The 25,996-nt window shown below is 33.0% G+C and overlaps 1 protein-coding gene across 1 annotated transcript in view; it reads left to right on the top strand.

Annotated features, from left to right (window-relative positions):
- Positions 1 to 25,996, top strand: part of LOC134269967 (probable serine/threonine-protein kinase roco5) — a 30,769-nt gene that overhangs the window by 1,091 nt on the left and 3,682 nt on the right. Inside the window, exons 2-4 of the mRNA XM_062752138.1 lie at positions 885 to 932; positions 21,807 to 22,061; positions 22,392 to 22,652. Coding sequence (XP_062608122.1) covers positions 885 to 932; positions 21,807 to 22,061; positions 22,392 to 22,652 — 564 coding nt within the window. The remainder of the gene's footprint in view (positions 1 to 884; positions 933 to 21,806; positions 22,062 to 22,391; positions 22,653 to 25,996) is intronic.

Genomic DNA, 25,996 nt, shown 5'->3' with positions numbered 1-25,996 from the left:
GGATGACTGTGTCAATCAAACCCGCCAAAAAGTGAAGTTTTAATAACTTTTAAATAAAATAAGATTTTTTTTGTGTGTGTGTGAAATGCTATTAAAATATATAAGTCCTAATATTATACAGAATATGTTAACTTCAAATCTGTGTTCATGCACCTTTAAATTAGATCAGATTAGATATCAATTTCTTACTAAGTGCCCTTAGTGCTGAGTAAAGATCTTACGGAGAGACGACTCTATTCTCGCAGCCAAGATAAAACATAAAACATATTTCCAGATTAAATTAAAAAATGAAAAATAACTTTTAAAAATATAGGAATAAATAAATAAAATAAAATGATTAATAAAAAGCATATGAAAAGAGGGTCAAGATTTATATTTCAAAGTAAAATATATTTTATAAAAAAAATATTTTATCAGTTTTTATTATTTTAATCCAAACATCATTCAGTTTAGAATCATTTTTAGCAACCATGAACAATGTATATGCAATGGTCTCATCATAGCGTACAAAATGATATATTTTATCATAGTATGACTCTAAATCTGTATTAAAAGTTTGACTTCAATACAGTTGATTTTTTTTTTGCTGGAATACGAGCACAAATAATAATAATTTACCAAATAATGATAATTTACATGTATTTGCATGAAGTGTATGTATGTCATGTGCATGTAACACATTTTGGAAAATTTTCCGCATTCTTATCAGTAATCTTTCGTTTACATTTTCGCTGGATCAAAATAGCCATGTTAGAGTTATTTTTTTTAAACAAATTTCCTCATGCATTCTTTTTTCAAACATTGACCCCTTCCTTACCAATCAGAGAAATATGATTTGTTTGTTCACAATCACTTAACATACATTTATGGCTATTTTTTAATAGTTGGAATACATCTTGATGGCTACGAAGTGTGGAAAACAGAGATGTCAGGTAAATTAATGTTATATCGACAACAAGTTTCAACCATATTAAGTAATACATTATTTATATATGATTTCATATTGTTTAACGTATTCGATAATTTTTCACGCGAAAAGTGAGGTCATCTCATGCTGATTTAGCACCTACGGTCATTGGATTTGGGAGTGCGGGTCCTTTGTTTTGTCAACCGTGTCACGGTACCTCATGTTCAATTCAAAATTCAAAGATTGAACCTCTGAATAACTGGCCTACGTGGCGCAGTGGTTAGACCAGTTACTCTGGAGTCCCGAAGTAAGGAGAGGATCCCTACGTCGCGGGATCGAATCCCACTTTGGGATGTGGAGTTCGGTCCTTCGAGGTCTGGTGACCTAGTAAGTGCTGGAACGAAATAGCCCACCCCTCGCTCATTGGCTCTGATATCTGACAAAATGTGTAGCTCTACACTGGCAAGTGACGGCGTCTCCACAAGTCTGAAAAATTAAAAAGGTCTAACAATATGCAATCAATCAATTTGAAAAAAAAAACTAAGACAACGCACTACCAATGGGCTACTGTAACAATCCATATTCAAGCTAGAAATTATTAGATGCAGGATTCATTATTATATAGCAATTATAAGGACTATTTTAAACTAATTTCCTCAACTGTTATTACTCCATATAAAATAAATACCACAAAATTTCCCTATTTCCCACATCTGAGAACTACGCTTTGACTCTAAAAATATCAGTGTTACTCTGTGTGGCTATTCACTCATTATTTATAACCGATATTAAAGAGGCTGGGGGTGGCAGCCATTTTCAGACTATTTCGATCTCCTTTAAATGAAGAGCTCCATATAAAGATATACAAAAATGATCAAATTTTAGGATTAAATTGTATGAATTTTATCTTTGCCAAATGATAGTAGACAGCTTAAGTTACTGTAACAGTCTGACGGTATCTAAAAAATGTTAAATCTGGTGGTTAATTTGTGGTTAATTTGATAGCCTTCTTAAACAATTAAATGAACAGTTCACGAAATCTCGAGTCCTTGACGTAATGGTATCAAGATTGTAGATATGATGACAAAACTTTTCAACATGCAATGCCAAAATCATACTGAAATTCCATCAAATCTAAGACAAAGATTGTTCTTCGAAATTTCAGTAAAATTACTTTTTAAATACTGTAAACGTGGAAAGAAGTCGGTTCACTTTATGCATAAAATGGCCTTGTAGATGTACCAATTAATTGATCAACACTTGATTTTCTATTTGAAGCATTGAAATAAAATAGAGACTTGGTGCTTTCATATTCTATTAAAAAAATTCTCCACAAAGTCCATGTCTAGGAGAACTGGCTTTATGAAATTGCAATGTCCTTGAATATTTAGGAAAACAGGTATAATTTAGTACTTTCAGTGAAGAAAAATAATATGAGCGCACCTTCTGATCTAAAAAATAAAACATGTCCATGAATCCTCAGAAACAGTTCTATCATTTACTAGTTGCATATTTTAGATCAGAGGTTGCGCTCTCTATCAAATATCAAAAGCTAACTTTAAAAATTGGCCATTTTTGTTGACTTTTTCTGTATATGAGGAAATTGACGCATTTCGTGACGTCATAATGCATTGACTAGCCAGAAAATGACGTCATTTTTTTATTGGATCGGAGTCACCAAAGATCTAAGTGATATTTTAATGCATTGTTAACTAAAAGTATGCAGTTTCAGTTTTTCAGAAATTCACAGGGCCAAATAAGGCAAAAGTGAACCTTGTTCTTTTGACGGTGTGCTAATTTTGACTATATTGACGATTTTTCTTTTTCTCGTCAAAATTTACACTCGTCAAACTTCACATCATATATATGGCGTCACAACAGACATTGACCATTGTATAACATTACCCCTTAATTTTCTCGGCTTTCTCCTATCAAAACTAGATCAACGTTACTGTTAATTTCCTTTGTAATTGGTTATAAAAACATTGTGATATTTAATCACATTTTTAAAAACTATTTAATTTAAAGTAGTGCATCAAATAATGCATGCGTTACTCAGCCTAATTATCACGCCGTGCTTGACCTAGTTTGTAACCTCAGGCTACTTACCGCTTATTATGAAAACAAAATACAAGAGGGCAATTTATTTAATCAAATCTTACACACGTAGATAGAATGTACAATCTTACACCCTGTTAATGATCCGTATGACAATTAAATTTTGGTGATTCCGTCGCTGCCTTTGTATCCCCGCGAATTCAAAGATACATGTACATAACTCTTGATTCAATATTTCGTCAAAATTAACACTCGTCAATTTCCGTAAATAAAAAATCGTCAATTTTTCAACTCGTCAATATAACCACGTTTACAGTAGTTTTATTGTCCTTGATATCGATGCACCAGTTATCAAACAATCTTTTGAAGCACATGCATTTGTGATCATTGAAATGCCTCTAAATTGTTTCAAAAGTCTAAATACTCTGTTTTTAAAACAATAAATCGTCTCTGATTGCTTCGGTATAATAAATCAGTTGTTAAATGTACATGTATACTCGGGAAATACTATATCTATGGTTGCCTTTGGAAGGAAACTTTTTCCCTCGGGGGCTTTGCCTTATCGGGAAATAGTTTTTTTCCCTTGGGAACCATCAATATATGCTGTTTCCCTCATACTCATTCCATAACTGTATAATGTATGACATTTCTTCTTGAGCAAATTCAAACTCAATAGTTTATAAACTTAATATAAACTTTAAGGAATTGTTGTTATAAATGGAAATACTTGAAATTACAAAAAAGTGCAATGAAATGATCTTTCTGATATTTTTCATAAGCAAAAAAGTATAAACAATGCATTTGTAAGCAGGGCTACTTGTTGGGTTCTGATCGGAATATTTCAAGGATAGCAGCAATATTATATTGACGTAAATGTATCTATAATTCTCATTCATCGTGCGTTGTGCGTTAACATGTGAACATTTTTAGCTTTTTCTCTGCAGTCACTCAACCAATTTCAACCATTTTTTGCATAAAGCTTCTATAGGTACGGAGGACAATAATTATGAATTTCATGGTCGCTGGCGACCTGGGGCCTGAAGGCGTGGGGCAAAACTACTTAAATTAATGGATCTTTACTCCTGAATATCAAGCAGTCAAACTGATTGTAATCAGCATTAATCGTATGAGTCCTCCACAAAAATCGTGAAATTTATGGCCCCAGGATCAGGTGTTCTAATGATAGGGCGGGGCCATATAGATAATATTGTTAAAATGCATTATTCTTCTTGAAATCTTCCTCTCTTGTCCTGGGTTATAAACCATTGAAATATATGTACATACATGTTGTTATGATGAGGAAAGATGCTTGTTTCAAATTTGTGAATTTCACGGCCCCTGGGTCAAGGGTTCTTATGTTAGAGCATGGCTGTGATGATTACATATTGAAAATGGATGAATGTTTTGAATTTTTTTTATTTGCTACTGGGTATTATGCCAATAATACATTATAAGTTTATATTTCTGATGAAAATGGTGCCTCTTTCAAAATAGTTAATTTCAGAGCACCTCAGTCAGTGGTACCGAGGTTGGGTGGATGGGTCAGTACATGGGGGTACATGTACACAGTCCGAAAATAAATTAATGCTTTGCAATTGTTCTTTGGTATTAATAAACCATATACGATGAAATGAAATTTAGGATAAAAATTTCCAAAATTTTGAAATATATCGCCCCAGTGTCTGTGGTTTTTGTGGGGTGGGTGCACAACTGGATTTTAAATGGAAATGCATTTTTTCTTTGTTACTCTGATCAAACTCTGTGTATAAAGCAACCAGCGTTAGCATGCTAAGTGTTGACATTATGATAAGCAATGCCCTTATGATGCCTCTTTCCAAGTTGTGAATTTCATGGTCTCTGTATTAAAACTCGAATCAAATTCAATTGTTGGAAAATTGCTACATGATACCTAGGTGACCTATAAAGCCTTGGGCCTCTTATCAACTCTGTTTTACACTGAAATCAATCAAGGCAAAAGTTTACTTGGTTAAAAGTATCAGTTTACTACAATACTCTTTACCTTGTGGTGCCTTCCTGTATCATTTACACATTTGCATTAACTTTGAAGACAGAAGGCCCAATGTTTATGTCAGAAAACGGAAAAATCACAAAATTTGTGAAAGCTTCTTTATTCTTGATTTTTTATATTTCAATGAAATTGAGCAACAGCTTTTTATGATTGATGGCGGTTCCCTATTTATTTTGAAGACTAAAAGAATAAAATGTCATGGTCGAAAATTAGCTTAAAACTGAAAGGTTTATTGTTTATTTAACATTTTGCATTTTCAGTTCGTCCACCCTAATCTGTTTTCATTGCATTCATGAAATATTAAAGCATGAGTAACCTTGTTCTTTTTTGTAGGAATATTCAGAGAGTTGTCAAATGAGGAACGTGCTGTTTTATATTTTCTACTCTGCAGCAGTAAGAATATCTTTATCCTGGAAAACACAGAAACATTAACAAAACAATTATCAGAAATGATTGGAACACTGGACGTATCAAAGAATATAAGTGAAAGTATTCAAAGATTGCAATCGAAAGGACTCGTATCCATTGAGAACGAAAAGGTGACATTTGCTTCAGATGGCGTCCAAGACGAGACAATGTTTGATTACGTGCATACATGTTGTAAAAAGAGACCAAACAGCCAAGATGATCTCTTTTTTAAGAAACAATTACTTAATCTGTCGCTAGATAGTTCTGTAAAATATTTTAGATCAAAAAATTACCGGACAGGAAAATTTGTTCGCTGCTTAGGAAGTAGAAATATCAATCGGTGGAGAAGAAAAGAAACATTTACCATATATGGACAGATACTAACGAGAATTAATTCTGAGCTTGGAAGTGATATACTCAGTTATGACATCTTGGATGATAAATCATTGCATTCTATTATTTCAAGCGAATGTAAGTATCCTTCTTTTTCTTTTCATGAAACATTTGAAGATAACGAACAGTATTCAAGGTAAATAAAAATCCATAAAACAATACAAAATAGGAGCAGAGCAAACACGGACCTCCAAAACATCAGAGGTTAGACCAGGTGCCATGGAGGAGTATATTCTAAATGATTTTAAATAAATAAAGTAGAATATAAAGGAGAATATTCAAAAATAAATAAAATTGCTGCACAAATCTTATGAATTCCCGAGATTGAATACAATTTTAGGAAAATTGCGCTGAAAGGTAGATTTTTTCCTTGTTTAACTGAAAACTTTTGGAATAGTAACTGAATAATTGCAGTGTCAACATTTTTGCAGCAATATCGTAAATCCTTGGGGTTTCCTGCATCTATTTATACCTTATTTCTGTAGAACAAATAAGGTACACTACTCGCATCGTTATTCTTTGCAATTCTATCGTAAACTATCTTGCGTGTATCCTATCGTATCGTGCGTGTATCCTATCGTATCGTGTTTTTTTACGTTTATCGGGTTTAGCGTTTTCTATCGTGTTTTCCGTTTATCGGGTTTTGCCTTTATCAAGTAGATCGTTTATCTTGTTCTATCGTGTATCGTGTTTTGCATTTATCGTGTATATTCGGACACCCATCTTTTTATCTTTACCATAGAAAGAAACTACTGAGCTATTCCGAGTTTCTTTTTCGTTTTGTTAACTAAAAAATAAGTTTACTTCAACTGAAAAAGAGAAAAGAAAGTTTTATTCCATTGTTTTTCATCATTAAAAGAAATATTAAAGCGTAGGAGGAAAAGAATAAATAAGTAACGGAATTCATTAATAAATAAATTATAAATGAAATAAATAAAATAATTATATTATGGACAAGCAGAGAGTGATTATCAAAATTTAAACAGTTACATGTACTCTATTTTCGGAAATGAAATCATAATCGATCACCTACTCTCTTTTTTTTTAATTCATCGAGATGTGTGATTTATTTTGTCAAAATTAAATATTATGATATTATTTAAATAATAAAGCATAAGATATTGTTCCACATGATTTTAACACCGATTTTGGTCGTTTACGTTTATTTTTTTTATTTTTAATTAGCTAAATTATTTTAATTTAAATTAGCTAAATTCCTCGATGTATATCTAAATTTAACAAAAAAATTAAAATTAATAAATAAATTACTCACTAATAAATATTACGCATGAAAATAATTTACCCAATTTATCACACTATGGCTGTTACTATAAAATAGAAGCTTTTTATTAATTTTATCTGGCATTAGATAATCTAGAAATAATATATACATGGAAAAACATGATGTTTTTTAACAGCTTACCTTTTTGGCGTGGAAATAAACTGAAAATATAATCCAACTTAGTGTCAAACGAAGAGCTTTCATTATCAGAAAACTGACTCTTATGTGTACCTCTCTAATCAACACACTGCCTTCCTGTGCGGTCAACATCCCATCCCCCTTCTCCCCTAAATGACACCTCGGCCCGTGTCTGTTCACCATGAACATACCTGTACTGCTCTCTCAGCTGGGGTCAATTAGAAACCTCGAATACTACCTGGTTGTAATGAAACGCATCTACGTTTTTACGGGATTTTGTACCTAACTTGTGTGAACAACACTTTTCAAGATTTTATCAAAAATAAATTAAATAATTGTACAGCTTATGGATTTAAAAAAATCTTAAATAAAAATTCAAATAAATCAATTTTAAAATGAGATGAAGTCCCTAAACTTAATCCGCTGATTTTTTTCATTTGTACAATGTTTCCGTTATGTTTATGTTAACAAGAGGTACAATATGTACTGTGAGCAATGAGATCACTAAATGATACCCCCCGCCTCCCATAATGTCCATGTGTTGTTATATATTGTTTTACGGTAATGTGTAAAGGGGAATAACTCGTCCTATCAAATGCTTCTATATGTGACATCATAGGTAAACATGTAATGGCAATGTCTATGCTTTCGTTTTCGGAAAAACAGAAGATGAATACAGTTGAATATAAATTATAAAATATGTCCATATACAGTGTAGTTATTACAATCAATCATAATTTTTTTCTCAACTAATCAATTCTGATCCTGTTTTAAGGCATTATTATTTTGAGAAGAAAAGAAATACGAGGATCATTTTAAAAACTACGTATACAGTGTTCCTAATCGTAATATGATTATTAGAAGATTGTCGATCAACATAGTAGCATTTATTTTCACATAGTTTGAAGTTTTATTTAATTTGATTAAATAGAAATCATGTTAGCAAATTTTAGAAACAGCATATTTTGTAACCACGGAGCACGGTTACATGTACGAGGGTTGTTCAATAAATAATGTCCTGAACTATATGACATGCATTACAGATATCATATGACATTAAACTTGACTTTCTCTCATTATTGAATCTTTCATGAATTTATAACAGTTTATGTGACCACTTTTCATCACATAGTTTCATCGTGAGAAGCTGGGAAACAAGGGCTTTTCGAGACACTGCATTATAAATGGGTGTTAAAGAATCAGTAAACTAGAGTGAAAATAAAAGCTTCATTAAAGGTGCCGTAAAACTCGTTAAAATCCCAAAGAAATATTTACTGAAATATGTGACATTTACAGCAACCAATGCCTGTTTAATAGGCAAAAGAGCAGGTGGATTTCAATGATAAAAAATTATATAATGGGCATCAAAAATGGCCACCCTCCTTGCCAACAAAAAGTATAACAACTTATGTACTGTTCGCCAAATTTCAACAAATAATATTTGATGATGTATGATTGACATTAGGACACATAGCAAATTTGATAGACATCACATCGGGGGTAATTTACACTGTATTGAAGAAACGCTTGACGGTAGAAAAGCTTGATACTCAAAAGTCACCCTATATTTTGAAAAATGAGTGAAAATGACAGCGTGTACGAAATTCTTAACAATTATTTTAGAATATCAGTTATAGTAGTTATCCACGTTTGTTTTATTTTCAAACAGATATTGAAACATGAATCTATTGCTTAAAACCCTAAAAACAAAATATACCATAAGATGTACTTGATAAAAACGGCAAATGTCTGACAAGTGCATAGGTATGCAAGAGCACAAAGACAGATTTATATGTAATTTTCTTAAACATTATTGGTATTGTTGTTCAAAATCGTATTCGGAGAGACAGTTTGATTTCTGGAGGAGTCTAGAAAGCACGTTTTTGGCCAAAAAATCAAAAGGTTTATTAGAGGAAGGACCCAGAATCAGGAATCCACTACATTGAGTTTCTTTAAGACAGCGTCCAAACCCGCATGCCCTGAAGAGTTAAGGGGTTTTTGCGATAAACAGAAAGTTAATGTTTTTTCACATTAACAATATTCGCCAGATCTTTGACCTTTTGACTTGTTTCTATTTCCAAACTTGGAAAAAACACCTTTCAGAAGGAAGAAACAAGTCCGGGAAATCATTTGATCTGCTTTTTACCAGTATACTAAGGGACATACCTAAAAGTGAGTTCTACAAGCGATCAGAAATTGGATAAAAAATGTTACGGACAGGTACTTTACTTAAAAGAGATTAATTAGTAAAATCATGAAGAATAAATCATTGAAAAGCGTCTTTTGCTTCTTTCTGAGCACCGAGGACATTATTTATTGAACAGCCCTCGTACATGTATCCAACATTGTAGCCTCAAAAACGACGTCGAGAAAGTTTTTCAGAATTACTCTTGTTTTTAATTTCACATATGTTTTTTACGTCTTCTCCATTCTTACAAACATATCCATAATACTTGATACCTAGTTTGCTAACAATTCTGCAAATAGCTTAAACTAGATTGTCGGTGTTTTCGAATTCCTCACCGCATAGATCTATAACTTTTAAAACAGTGAAGCGCAAATCATGTTTAACGATGCTTATAACTCTTTTGACAAAGTTTTCAACTTTAATCTGTTTTTGTTTTCCTTCAGACAATTCATCATCCAATTCAAACTCGCTACCATTCACAAAATTTTAAGCAGTTTTATACAAATACACGACTTATTGATTGTTGAAAGTTTTCCGAAAACGAAGCTCAATTTTATTGGTACTCGCTGCTCTGTGATGTCCTCCAGTGTCATGTTTTTGGCCTTTTGAATAAAGTCCATTATTATTAAGTCCATCATTAGATTATTTATTCAGAAAATGATCTTTTTTTGAAACAGAGCGAAATGATTATTACTTTACTTGATAGAATCTTAAGCAAGACTTAATTCAGACATGTAAAATCTATTTTATTTCAGCTCCATTTATTAGAGGTATAGCTAACAGATACTATAAAGTGAATATTCGTAAATTACTTAGTTTTACCTTTGCTCCTTGACCCCATTTTGCTGTTCTAAATTTTGGATGATTTTTATAAATATGAATATAATGTAATTTTTTTTACTCAAATTATTCGAATTCCAAGTTAAAATAAGTGTACTCAATTTGAATATGATATTTCGTTAAATAAAAACGTTAGGACAAAAGTCTATGAACTTTTTGAATTACCACATAAAATATCTGAATTAGGACCGTTATCTTCATTTCATGGGCCTTAGCATTTATAGTAGGATTTTAATAAAAACAAGTAATTGTAATTTACTGATATTAAATACATTTTTCTCAATGTAATTAAAAATATTTGTATTTGCTCAAAATTAAAAGTAATAATATGTATAAAATACATTCTTTAATTGTTATGTTATTTTTAGTTACATTTCATTTACAATTGAAATGCTTAATTTCTTCAAGTTAGATTATCATATTGAATGGGTGTTTTATAATAATGCATACTAGGACTGTTTGGTACGAGCCTGTGTTTGTTCAATAATTAGATGTCAAATGATTATTATATATAGCATAAACACACTGCGCAGCACTGTTAAGGCCTACTATGAGATATCAACGGAAAATAGACGTGCAAAAAAGGGATTTCTTTTAAAAATGAATTTATTTTAAGGCCCTTTCACAATTGGCGCACGAGCAGAAGCGACAAAATATTCGTGCGACCGAATATTTTGTTTATGATCGTAAACTGTTGCCAAAATAATCGCATATGTAAAAAGTGTTCGTTCGAAAGTCGCACGATCTAAAGCGACTGTTGTGCAATAAATTTTGCGATATATCTTGCGTCTATATGCGACTGTTGTAGAATGAAAGCGAGTGTTGTAAGATAATGCGATAGGATTGCACGACTGATCAGGTAATCGGACGATTGAACGTGCGACAATACGACTGCTCGTGCGCTCATGCATTCCATAGTACGAATGTTCGTGCGACTCTGAGGGCCGGGTATATATACCACCCGTTTCCGACGCTCTTCAGTTGGCATAGCTAAGATGCTTATAGTTATACACAGTATAATATATACATGTTGCAAAGCATGGCAATTGAAGGTGATAAATCAAGCAATGGTAGTAAAACGTTGCAAGATTACATGAGACATGTTGAGCAACAGTCTCATGGTCGCAAAACACACGCAAAGACAGCTGCGATTAATCTTACGATCTTTAAAAATCGTGCATCAGTCTTATGAGTACATAAAACGTTGTAAAACGATCGTACTAATATTCGTGCGTTGAATTGCGATATTTTGGATCGCATTTGGTCGCGTCTGAATAGTGTGCATGTTGACTTTTTTGAGGAGACCTGATGCGACCACTAAAACACATGCAATGAATGCGAGACATCGTGCAACGTATGCGATAGCTCGTGCGAAGCTAAAATTTTCCCATCGCAAAGTGTTGTAAAGTGCTCGTGCGCCAATTGTGAAAGGGCCTTTAATTAAGCTGTTTATTATCACAGAGCTTAAATACTTGTGGAAAAAGCAAAGTATAACCCACTCTGTACTGTCTGGAGTTTTAATCCCATCGATGGAGTCACGTGATAAATGCATAATTCGTGTACCGAATGTAGGTCATTAAAAAATTTCAATTTTGCAAGGGCATTCCCTAGTTGAAATTAAAAAAAATCAAGCTATTAATTGTTTTTGTATGTTTTGTAGTTTCTTAAAAGTACTGCTGCTCTGAATAGAATTCGCGTTTTAATTGTTAAAGAATTCAATCCACAAAATGCCTTAATTGGCCTAGCAAATATGTAAATTTTGAAAAGGACATTAGAAAATATGTTTTGGGTTATTATCAACCTAGAACATTGACACATTTCACATGTGCAACAATTTTGTCAAAACCGGATGTTACGATGTCATACTAAATTCTAAAACGCAGCATGGTTCGAGTTTTTCCGGAAAATTGCTCAAATTTTACACAATAAATCGTGAATTTCACACAGAGCACAGTCGTTACCGCAAAATATTGAAAGAGAAAAATTATTATAACTGTTCGACAAATAATTTCCAATGAAAATATTTTGCGGTAACGAGTGTGCTCATGGTGAAAAAAAAATAAAATAAAATGTCGACGCGTGTAAAAATGCTTTGATCATGAACAACCATATTTGTCTTTGTCTTTTATACAAACTTTAAAGGATCAATTAGAAAAGTTTATAATATTAATTATGTAAGTGGATGAACACTAATATCACACAAGCAAGAAAATGTCAACTGATGCACCTATAGACACGTCTGGCTACTGGAATAAATATGATGGCTTCAGTCTAAAAACATATCCGTTAAAAATGTCGATTTATCGACAGTTCTTTTTCCAAAATTAGATTGATTTACAGACAAGTACAACTTTCAACTAACTATATGTATGGCTATCGCAAATATAAACATTCATGTCAATTATTATGTTTGTTTATGACTGTGACGAGTATATAAGAAATAAGAGTTAAATCTAAACTTTGTTATCAAGAATCGGTAATTTTTTTTAGAGTGACAGTCAGTGATTCATTGGTAGGTCATAAGACATCAAATAAATAGATAACACACATGGTGATAGAAAAAAGCAGTCAATTTTCATTGAAGGCAATAAATGTTGCAAAGAATTTAAAAATTACATTTCTGAAATCAAAGGAAAACAAACTTATGAGTTCACAGTTGTACATGAACATTACTCGGTGTACGTCATTTGTGACGTCATAATAGATGCAGTCATTGGGAATCAGTGGCAGGGATAAATGGGGAAAATTCTTTTTTTTAAGATATACATGTAGTTTTCTGTCGTTTTGTTAAATTCATTTAATTGAAATGGGAAATTATCTATTATTAAAAAAATTTAACAACTCTATGAACTGGATTCAACGTAGAACTCGTGTGTGTGTTTACATAAAATGCACATGTTCGCTTTAACAAATCCTCACGTCGATGCATACAATACATATATATGTATAAGTATCACATGTAGCAGCAATATATATTAATGGTTTTTTTTTTATTATTTCAAAACCGAAAAATCATTTATTTCACTTCATAAAACCGCGTAGATAATTTTTATGCACTTGCATAACGTGAAAAATAATTTTTAGCTTTCTTTAAAAGTATTATGAAGAACTGGTTTCAATTTTGTTTTCAGAAACAAGAGCTGAATTTAAAATATATGACCCTATATAGATAGTGTTTATTATTATTTATAAAAGAACATCACATCAAAGATCCTTCTTTGGCCACTATAGTGTTTCTCATTTCAAATATTGATTATTATGTACACATGTATTAATTTTTTTGCATGTAGATCAACATTCAAAATAGCCCCTGCATTGTTATGGCTTAGGGTGGGGGGAAAGGTAGAGTAGGGGGACTATGTCTTCCTCTGCATTTAATATCTGAAAATTGCTGGATCCGCTACCACGAAGATTAGTAGTTTATCACTATACGATTAGAAGAGGTCCCGGGGGGGGTCCATGCTTTGACATAAATTATACGTTCATTACATACAATTATATGAGCATTATTGTGAAGTACAGGATTTTTCTAAAATATACTTTAAAATTAAATAATTTACTGTAACACTTTCCTTTAAAACAATATTTTTAAAAGATACAACTTTGTATATGTTCGTCCTTTGTATACCCCCCCCCCCCCCTTTCTTTTCTAAAATTGCTTACTACGACCATAAATGTCTTTTCTATTTCAAGAAAAACTTTGACTATTTTACACTTTCCTCTTATAAATGTGTCTATAATAAGGTCTTATTAAGGAGCCTTTTTCGCGTAAAATCAATCTTTCCCTGTAAGTATAAGTAAAATGTTGATGTCTGTACTTGTATTTAACTTTTTATTTTGACACGTATTTATAAGAATTACATACGCATGGAAATCATAATGTGAACATGAAATGGAAAGTGATAAACGATAAGCTAGCAATGCACAATTAAAAAAAAACATGATAAAATTATTACATATAAGTCAATCGCTAACAAAGTATTAACAACACACTACAAATACCTTACTCCATACATAAATTATTTTACTGGATTAAAGATGACCCAGCGATTGGCTGGTTCGCGAAGATGAGAAAAAATATCTGTGAGATTGAGGTGTGCGCGAATCTTGCGGATATTTCTCGCTTGCTTGTGAAAATTAATTAACAGCTGAGGCCTAATATTCGCGGGTGCTCGCCAAGTTCTTAAGAATGTATAGAAAAAAAGGTCCTTTCAACTATTGTGTACATGTACATGTACTTCTTTTCAAGTAATGTACTGGTATTTAGATCTAGATTTTTATTGCAAATCTCGCTTCAAAGTATACTCTCCGGCCGAAATAGAGTTGTGTTGTGTGATGATACTACTGGATCTGACAATTGAACAATTAGAATCACGGATTTCGTTTTGTTAAAGAAGCGTTTTAATTGGTTGATAAGAACCCGCCCACTCTCGCGCGGAAAAAAAAACAAGTCAACAAACAAACTGGAAATTTTTTTTTTTAGCATGTGATATATTCCTTACGCAGACGATACATGGATATCACTCGATGGCACACACTATTTCATTTCATCCTACATACATGTATTTCTGCCGATTTCCTATTGACGACATTTTACACTTTAGGTGTTTTTTCTGTGCGACTTTTCAGTGCATTAAATTTTTTTCCCCATGTTTTAGTCATAAGTGACTAAGCTTTTTCATTGTCCTGGCAAACACAAATTTAAAACGGGATATTACTGGAAATCATTTATTACCCAGCTGATAGCGGACAGCTTGTTATTCAAGGGACGTAGCATCCAAGGGGGGGGGGGCCGGGGCCCCCCCACTTTTTTTCCCCAACATAACCTTTACTATAGTAAATGTTCATTGATGGGATGGTTGCCCCCTCCCCCCCCCCCCACTTTATCACCATAGTATAGTGACAGCAAGGATTGTAAGGAAAAAACTACGAAATAGGATTTTTGAGATTGGGCAACTTTTAATTTTTTTTTTTTTGGCTTGTCAACTTTTTCAGGTAAGTAAAAAAAAAAATTCTCAGGTTGCCCCCAACTTTCAAAAACGATGCTACGTGCCTGTATTCAGTGGGGAAAAAATAAATTCATAATCAGGTGGTAAAACGCGTAAAACATCGAATTTATTCAAAAGTATACTGTTTTATTGTCCATACTGTCAAAAATATAACCATATGTTTTAAATGTATCCTTGATACTACGTCCCCATTTCAACGGTCGCCATGGCAATAAACATGCGTCCAGAAAAATCTAGATCTTTGTTCTTTTTTGTGGGAAGTGAAATTTTTACTGTTATTGCGAATGTTATTCATTAAAAATATAAAATATAATATTACTTATAATTCATGTGAAAAATAACTAATGTAACAACATTTACCAAATCGAAGTACGTTTTATTTTTATTGGTGCATTGAAGAAAAAAAAAGAGAAACGCCAACGGTTGTGTTCATGTGCCCCGGGAACATGCACCTGATATAACATGACATGACTGCTGCCAGCTCTGAAATATCGTATTTGAAGATCATTATACAGATTGCCCACAATCACAATAATTAATAAGGTATTGTAAAGGTCTATTTAAAAATTCTTAGTTCAAAATATACCACTTTTTTGCCCGTTTTCTACAGATGTTCTATTTTTACTTCGAAACATTCCATATTTTCGGCCGTACATTTCAAAAAGTGGGCGGGCCTATAAAAAAATCACCAATCAGATTCTTTGTTGGATTGCACAATCGTAAGTCGGTAAGATTCAATTGTATTTCAGTCATATTCATCAGTATCATCACCCAACGTTTCACAATATCGGCCGAAGTGTGTACTTTCAACCAAGATTTGCGATAAAAGGCTACACTATCAACTATTTTATGTATCTAAAACTACCGCAGCGGAAGTAATTTCCAATATTTTTTTAATTCTATTCATTCAGAATTATCATCTTGATTGATTATGAAGTTGATAAGATAAATATAAAATTGGTTCTAATTATTGCATTTTAAAAGTCCTATTTTTCTGAATATCTGTGCATTGTAATAGCAAGGTCATTCTATCGCTAATTGACGTGACGTTACGTTACAAAAAATGACGTTCCTATTGCGTTTTTCTATTTAAACATTGCAATATTGCAAGACCTCGTTTTTAAAAAGTATAATAGATATTGAAAAAAGAAAAACGGTTATGAAAAGCTTAAAGTCTATACTGTCTATGATATAAATTGCGTTTATATCTTGCGAGAGGCATTTTTTGATGGTTCGTGGACTTTACTCTTTTAAAGTAAATAGGCCAATGTCGACATATGTTTGACTTTTACCAAATATTTTGTGAACTTATAAATCACGCCCTCGATTTAAAGAAAGCAGTAGTACTGTTCAAGTTATGGAAAATATCCTTTATCTATATTAAAAAAATGGTTAAGATCTGTGCAGTGTATACCCTTGCGAAAGTACGATTTTATGAGGCATCTCGATGTAAAATATACATAACCTGTACATACAAACACGACATAATTAGTAAAGTACATTCTCCTGATAGTTAATGAATAGTTAATGAATAATCGCACAAAACAAAGGATATAAATTAGTATTAATTGACAATTTCAAACATGTGAATAATATTCCGTTTCATTATCAAACGCATTTTTCATTGTTAAAAAATTCCCCAATCTGCCTCTCACAGCACATGAAATACGTAGATTTTACAAAAGTGACGTCGTATTCACAAGTTCATTGCGATCAGTGCTTTGTTTTTAACCAGCTACATGGAACTTAACTGACAACTAGCAACATTGATGTTTTTATTGTTGTTTATTATGCTAATACAGTTAAAAATTGCGAATTATTTCATTTCAAGGTAATATGAGAAATACATAAAAGTCTTATTTTGTGTGACGTCACAGTTAACTTTTCCCGTATAAATTAGGCCCCGCCCCCTTTTTCAAGTCTTAACAATGCTGCATACCCATGGCAATAGGAAACTGAAATTTGATTTTAATAACGCTAATATTTTTGCTTAAAATGTCTGGAAATAAAAATGTTAAATGATATCTTTTTAATTACATTGATTTCCTAAAAGTAATTGAGAATGATTAATGACATTTTTCTAAAGTTTAAAGCCATTGTAGTTGTAAGTAATTGACAAATCATCGATGTTTTCGAATGTATGTTAGTTCAACATTTTTAAAGTAATTAACCCCAACCCTGCTTTATAGAGTACATCTGAATTAAGCATGAAATAACTGACACTCATAACTGGTATACATTGTATAAGTATTATGTGCTATGATATTCATTATGATTATATAATTATATTTCCAATGTTGTTGGTGCCGAGATAAGATAACAAAATAATAAAAAAAAATGTTTCCTTCATGGAGCTATTAGTTCCTTCATATACGTAGCTTAAAAAGTAAGAATCAGGTGTCGGAATCGCCATTTTCGCCGTTTTGGGCATAGTAATACATATTGTAAGAATTATATTTTCTCAACCCTTGTTTTATGCTCACCTGAGCCGAAGGCTCAAGTGAGCTTTTCTGATTTTGATTCTCTGATTTTGATTTTCTGATTTTCTGATTTTCTGATTTTGTCCGGCGTCTGTCTGTCTGTCTGTCGGTCCGTCTGTCTAGCTGTCCGTCTCTCTGTACATTTTTCACATTTTCGACTTCTTCTCAAGAACCGCTGGGCCAATTTCAACCAAACTTACCACAAAGCATCCTTGGGTGAAGGGGATTCACGTTTGTTCAAATGAAGGGCCACGCCCTCATTCAAGGGGAGATAATCATGACTTAAAGAAAGTTTGGTTTTATGTTAAAAAAAATCTTCTCAAGCATCACTGTGCCAGGAAAGATGAAACTTATGGGGAAACACCCTCAGGTAGTGTAGATTCAAGTTTGTTCAAATCCTGACCCCCGGGGGTAGCTAGGGCAGGGCCACAATGGCCGACCAAATTTTTACATAGAAAATCTAGGAAAATTCTTTAAAAATCTTCTTCTCAAGAATAACAAAGCCATGATTAATCATATTTATATGGAAGCATCCTGAGGTAGTGTAGATTCAAGTGTCTTCAAATAATGACACCCGGGGGAAGGGCGGGGCCATAATGGCGGACCAAAGTTTTACATAGAAATATACGGGATAATTCTTTAATAATCTTCTTCTCAAGAATAACAAAGTCATAATTGATCATATTTATATGGAAGCATCCTCAGGTAGTGTAGATTCAAGTTTGTTCAAATCATGACCCCCAGGGGTAGGGCGGGGCCATAATGGCGGACCAAAGTTTTAAATAGAGAAATATTAGGGAATTCTTCAAAAATCATCTTCTCAAGTATAGCAAAACCATAACTGGTCAAAAATTTTATTTTTGGATTTAAACTTTTCAATTATAAAACCAATTTTCACATTTTCAAAGCCACAGTGTACAGGTGAGCGCTGTGGCCCATGGGCCTCTTGTTGTGCATAGAACGGCGTGTATGAAAATTATTACGCATGCAAATTGGTTGAACACATCTTGAATGAAACAACATACAACAAACAATTTTTCCATATTCAAAATATAGCAGTAAAAAAACCAGAGCTTTTCTTTCAATACCATGTTGATATCGTAGCCAGTAAGGTGTATTATATGTCTTTCACCAATCAAATATGATTAAAATTTTAACTTTGTAGTCATTTCTTATTTTCCAGTATTTCCCAAGAATTACTGGCATTGCCCATTGACCTTTCCACAAAAAAAAAATTAAATGGAACTTTTAATAATTTTTCCTTTTTTTCATTGTCGAAAATTTATTCGAAATACACAACAAAATATTAACGCTAGCTTCACTCAAGATTTTCGTATTACGTACTTTTACACCAGACTTGTGATTGTGACGTCAGATCTAGCTATCAGTCTATTTGTCCACAAAAACTTTTTGCTTGTCCCTAACTTAAAACTGAGGGAGATGGGATTTCATATTTCACAGGTGTTTTCCTTGTGACAAGACCTTTCTTTGGTTATCACAAGATTTAAAAAATCTTTAACCTTGGCAATAACTGTTAAACAGTAGGTTCTAGGACGTTCAAACTTTAATGTATAATCTTTGTTGCAAGACATTTCATCCAACAAGACTGACCTTTTGAACTTAACCTTGAAAATGTACCCACTTTCAAAAATCTTTAACATCGGCCATAACATCTGTATGGTAATGGCTTGAGCTACATACTCCACATATGTAATCCGTGTTTCAAGATCTATCATTTAATACCAACGACATTGACACTTTAACCTTGATCTTGGATTTTGATTTCCTTGAAATGTCTGTGAAATATGAAGTCTTAGAAACAAAGACCTTTTGTTTTAAACCTTGTCACTAGTAATAAAACATTTACGTTGTACGTGGGTTTTTCTTCTCCTTTACTAAAATTTGAGGATGGATAATTCGTACTCGGCAATGTTAAGGACCTATATGGAAAATGTGACATGGGCACCGTTTTAATCATACTACTTCGTTTAAAAAGTGCAACAAAGCTACTGAATACCCGTAGAAAATGTTATATAGTTCCCCAGTATAGACAAGACTAGGCTGAACACAGAACCAGTTATATCGCATGTATCAGCTGTTTGTCACGTGACTTGTATTAAAATAAAATTGTTAATCTGAATGAAGGAAATGAGGAAAGTGCAAGGGCATATTCTTGTTTTTCAAGAGAAAAATTGATACACCTTTAAAGATTTTAATTTTCCCTACACAAAAAGTGCTGGGAGCTAGTCTGTGGTGTTTGAGAGGTACTGAACACGAAAATATGCATAATAGCCAGAAATTCCCACTTCACTCAAATTCTGTTATGAATAAAAATAATGTTATGCAGACCAGGATAAGCTCCCAGCACTTTTCAAAATATACGAGGGTTGTCCCGTAAAATCGTGGACAAAGCGTTTTTCTCGAAAAGTAATGGGCGCACTAAGCTGAAAATTTCAGTAAATATTTATTCATCATATTTAAGTGCATGATAATTTTTTTGATAAAATATAGGCAAAAATAAAGATTTTATTATGCTTGCATGTGCACAAGGTATTGTCCTACGGCGCACGGTAAAAAAACAAGGTTTTATTAAAGAATACACAAGTTTGAAATCAAAATAAAAGTTTTAAATACATAAGATTTGGATTAAAATTATCCTAATTCAATTCCACAATCAATTCTGTAGTCTTTGTAAAAATTTTAAGGGCATTTGCTTAATTTTTGGCAGTTTGTCGAGCATTCGAAATGGGAAAATGGTAAACACAACACACGAAATATGGCGACGTTTTATGACGTTACGGCGCACCGGAGAACAGTTCAGTTTTATTTCGATGTTGTAATGACACCTTTAGAGACTTGAAATGCCCATAGAAGAAAAAAGATTATAAAAATATCACCATATCATAAGTATACAAATGAAATAGGAGTTTTCTTACCGAAGTTTTTTTTTTGATCGAGTCCCTGGGGAGTACAAAACATACGGACAAACGCCTAATGTAATAGCAAAAGACGCTGTTACAGTGGACCGCCGATATGAGATTTTCTATTTTTTAAATGAGGGTGAGAATATTGTCCGTAACTTACTAATAGATCTTCAGAAGATCGCATGAGGGTGCCAATTGGTTCTTCGGCTGTTTATGGAGACTAAAGAATGTGTATCAATGAAATTCCTAAATTTAAGTCGGACTCATGCATCCAACTTCATTTTCAGCAAATTAAGATAAAACGTGACGCTGTTTTAGACACTTTGACGTTATAATCCATGCGCCGTAAGGTGATACAATACATGGCATAAAATCTCATTATTTGTTTATTTATGCATATATCTATCTGAAATTTGCTGTGTATATTACTAAAATATGTACTAAATATTAGTGAAAATTTCAGAACGCAGCAATGTTTATTTTTCACACTAGACAACTTGTCCACGATTTTACGGGACAACCCTCGTATAGGAAAAATTTCTTGTGTACTGTGACGTCAGTTGTTCATTTCGATTGCGATGGAAACAAAACTTGCCACTGACTGAATATGACGTCACAATAGAGAGGCGTATATATTCAAGATTAAGACACTTTTTGTGATCAAGCAGCCACGGATAGGAGAGAGCTATATGCGGACTCCGGACCGTGGATTGAGACGATGCACATCTATAGTCATGTACAGTTTCTATTAATAGCATACGAGAAGTAACGATTTTCTCCATCATTTTTACGCCACAGTGTCAAAATAACGTCAATATGTAAGTGACTCGTGACGAAAAATGATTGTCAAAGATTAACTCTAGCAACGAATGGCTGTAAAGTTAAGGTACAACTTGGAAATTCCTTTGAAGTATTTATAATAATATAGTTTATACAAGGTTTATGCAGACAATAGACGTTTCAGACGTTCAATCATAAATTGGATTGATTGTTTTAGTAACGGGAAGGAGGTGGTTAAAAATCTGTTATGTTAATTTTCTTAATACTTTTGAGTTCGATCCAACACAGGACAATTATGAAATATGAAAATGGATTGCCAGTCAGTAACTTAAAGTAAATTAATTTACTTAGAGGTAGTTATCTTTTTCAGTGAAAATCCCTGAAGAGGTATTACAATGGGAATTAGATGCCCGAAAGCGATATCTAGAGTACTTGAAAAAGGGAAAAACACCGATATTTAGAGCACGAGCAATGATAGTTGGTTGTGCGGGAGCTGGAAAAACAACTTTATTAGAAAGACTGCAAAAGAAATCAATGAAGGACATACAAAAAATCGAGTCTACTGTGGGATTAGACGTTCACAATGATATTTTTGAAGTACTGGAAAAGGAAGGAAAACTAGAAGGTAGAAGTATACGCAAATTAATTGTCTTTATAGGTAGATTGTGAGAGTGAGAGAGAGGGGGAGAGAGAGAGTACTTGTAAATGAAACATTTGTTTTAATATTTTTCTGTAGAGACCATATAAAAAAATAAACAAGAAATCTTCAATATATTTTTAACACTTTGGCATAACCTTATATACTTCCACTAACAGTTTTTTTTGTAATTTCTAAATTTTATAAACAAGAATACATCGTATTTTACAATCGATTTAAAATTAAGCTATGAGACATATTATATAATTTTTAATATTTAATATTATATAAAGCTGTGTTAAAAATTTCAATTAAAAGTTGCTGTTTGTAAAAGCGAACCTTCGATCCATATAAAAGAAAATGTCCCAATTGATCATACTGAAAAGACAGAGGAGACAAAGCTTCTAAGTATCCTGGATTTTGGAGGACAGTGCATGTATTACGCTTGTCATCAGATCTACCTCAGCAAACGAGCATTCTACATTCTGGTAGTTGACATGTCCAAAAACTTGGAAGATATCATAGATGAGGAGCTCTGCGATCAGAAGGATACAATGTTCTCAAAATGGAGTTATAGGGGTAAGAGAAATCTACATAAATATATCATTTTATAACAACAACCTTTATTGGTCAATCTTAGTGTAACCTTTAATTCTTATTTGCGGTGAATTCAAAGAATAATGACCATACATTGTATCTGAAATATTAAAATTTCAACTACCCATACATATATTTTTTACTCTTATTATTATACTGTTCATGCATTCCAATTAAGATCCTGAAGTGGCAATTGGATATAAATTATAAAGTAACAATTATTAGAAATCTGTTAGGAAGGTGCCAAGATTTTTCATTATTTTATTATTTTTGCCTTTCCAATTTCTTTTTTTTTTGTCACATTCATTAAAGAATGAGTGCACTTAAGTACCTCATTTGGATTTTTTTTCCGCTACCCATTTCAAGCTTCCGAGGGGCATTTCAAAAGTTCTGGCAACTGTTTCATAAAAGATTAACCGTTTTACGGAAATTATTGAGTTTGACATCATTGGAAAGATCAGAAAAATATATATACATATTGTGACGTCACTTTATAATTTTTATGACGTAATAACTCCGAAAATGACATCTGAATACGGAATGTTAAGTATACTGAAAAGTCACGTTTTTATCCATATGAGTTGATTGTAAAAGTTCCACCAACGGCTTATTTGAAAAATATTTAAACGAAAATTTTAATTTGCAAAGAGGTAGAGTAGGACTATGATACTGTTTATCAGCAATTCCATTTTTCATTGTTTGGTTTGTTTACGAGCACAGTTTATGTCCGGTTTTGCTATCATAGACATTCATTTAAGATTTTTTTTTTACATGATACGGCTGGATTTTCGGTCTTTTTAGGTCACCTGAGTAAACTCAGGTGACCTATTGCTATCCGTTTTCGTCCGTCGTCGTCCGTCGTTCGTCGTCCGTCGTGTGTTAACATTTGAACATTTTCAGCTTCTTCTCTGCAACCACTGAACCAATTTCAACCAAATATGGCACAAAGCATCTATGGGTGAAGGGAAACAAAAATTGTGAATTTCATGATCCCTGCCCCCCTGGGGCCTGAGGGGTGGGGCCAAAACCACTAAAATTAATGCAATCTTTAAAAATCTTCTTCTTTACTCCTGGACATCAAGCAGTCAAACTGTTTGCATGATTGTAATCAGCATTGAGTCCTTTACCAAAATTGTGAAATTCATGGCCCTGGGGTCAGGGGTTCTAGTGCTAGGGCGGGGCTCAATAAGTATATAGTGAAAATGCATTATTTCTTTGGAAATCTTCTCTACTCCTGGGTATTAAATAAACCAACTAAGTACATAGTTATGATGAGCAAGAGTGCCTCTACCAAAATTGTGAATTTTATGGCCCCAGGGTCAGGGGTTCTGGTGTTAGGGTGGGGCTCTATTGATTATATATAGTGAAAATACATGATTTCTTTGAAAATCTTCTTCTCTGCCCCTGGGTATTAAATATACTAACTAAGAGCATAGTTATGATGAGCAAGAGTGCCTCTACCAAAATTGTGAATTTTATGGCTCCAGGGTCAAGGGTTCTGGTGTTAGGGGTGGGGCTCTATTGATTATATAGTGAAAATACATGAATTCTTTGAAAATCTTCTACTCTGCTCCTAGGTATTAAATAAACCAACTAAGTGCATAGTTATGATGAGCACGAGTGCCTCAACCAAAATTGTGAATTTTATGGCTCAAGGGTTCTGGTGTTAGGGCGGGGCTCTATAGATTATATATAGTAAAAATACATGAATTCTTTGAAAATCTTCTTCTCTGCTCCTAGGTATTAAATAAACTAACTAAGTGCATAGTTATGATGAGCAAGAGTGCTTTTACCAAAATTGTGAATTTTATGGTCCCAGGGTCAGGGTTTCTGGTGTTAGGGCAGGGCTCTATTGATTATATATTGAAAATACATGAATTCTTTGAAAATCTTCTTCTCTGCTCCTAGGAATTAAATAAACTAAGTACATAGTTATGATGAGCAAGAATGCCTCTTTTAAAATTGAATGATTATATAATGAAAATACATTAAATCTTTGAAATTTTTTTTCTTTGTCTCTGGGTATAAAGCAGATGAACTACCTTTATAGTTATGATGAGCAAGGGCCCTAATCTTGCAGAATTGTGAATTTCAAAGCCCCAGGGTCAGGGGTGGGGTGGGGGCTCTACTTATATACTGAAAATGAATTTATTGTTTGAAACCTGCTCTTTTGTATTTATAAAACATTTATTTATTTTTTGATATTAAGGGTGCCTTTTTGAAATTTGTGCAATGTGTGGACCTAGGGTCAGGGGTTTATGTCAGAGTGTTAGGGGCACTACTGGTTAGTTGGAATGCATTTTTGTTCCCCTACCCTGCATATGGGTATTCAGTAACCAAGCTAAGCAACTGCTAAGTGTATTGTTGTGATGATCAATGGTGCCTCTTTCAAAATTGTGAATGTCATATAGCATCTGGCTTAAAACATGAATCAAATTCAATAACTGGAAAATTGTTGCATAATGCTCAGGTGACCTATAAGGCCCGTGGGCCTCTTGTATATAATTCTCCATTGTTTGAAATAAAACATGTTCTGTATTAAACTGTAGTATATTAATGCAGTTTTCATCAAATATATTTTGAGTGACAGGACTCTTACCGTCTACGAATAAAATGTACTGTATCTTGTCCTCGACTTGATTCTGTTCGTATTTTTTCATATAAATTCAACTTCGGCGCCCCAAAAACTCACCACTGCTTTTGACTTTTGAATCCAAAAAATGAATATAAGTTACTCAGACATGTAAAGTCTTATCTATTTTCCATGCATTAAAATTTGCGAATATGTGGAGGTATGGTTGGGTTACGACTGTGCTGGCGCCATTTTGGATTTTACGAGAAAATATGGGGCACACTAAACTTAATTTCTCTTGAGCCTTCATCGATCCCACAAATCTGGTTAAAACACCTGAAGAATTTATGCAATCGAATTTTGTAACACGATAGGCTATTTTTCTTTGATTGTCAACTTTGTCTTTTTCTTACATTTAGGTTTCCTTTACGCAAAAGTTTGAGCGATATTCGATAAAACCATGCTGATTTTGACACTCGCTAAAACCATTTCAGAACAAGAATATCGCCAAATAAAATACCATATGATAGACTGTAGTCTTTGTAAACATTCCACCAACTGGCATTTGCGTCCGTTAACTTGCGTCCCAGTAATGAGCAAAAGTGGCCTTGAAAATTTTAATTTGATCAAATTATTTCTTTTGTTACGTCATGTTTATGGTCAGTATGCTAAACATTCTATATTCTGATGTCATTTTCGGAGTTATTACGTCAAAAAAATTATGAAGTGACGTCACTATATATATATATATATA

Source organism: Saccostrea cucullata, unplaced genomic scaffold (assembly GCF_032062105.1).
Source record: "Saccostrea cucullata isolate Sc308-1 unplaced genomic scaffold, CSIRO_AGI_Scuc_v1 ctg1181, whole genome shotgun sequence".
Lineage (NCBI taxonomy): Eukaryota > Metazoa > Mollusca > Bivalvia > Ostreida > Ostreidae > Saccostrea > Saccostrea cuccullata.
Note: the sequence above shows the minus strand (reverse complement) of the source record. Positions and strands in the feature narration are given on the sequence as shown.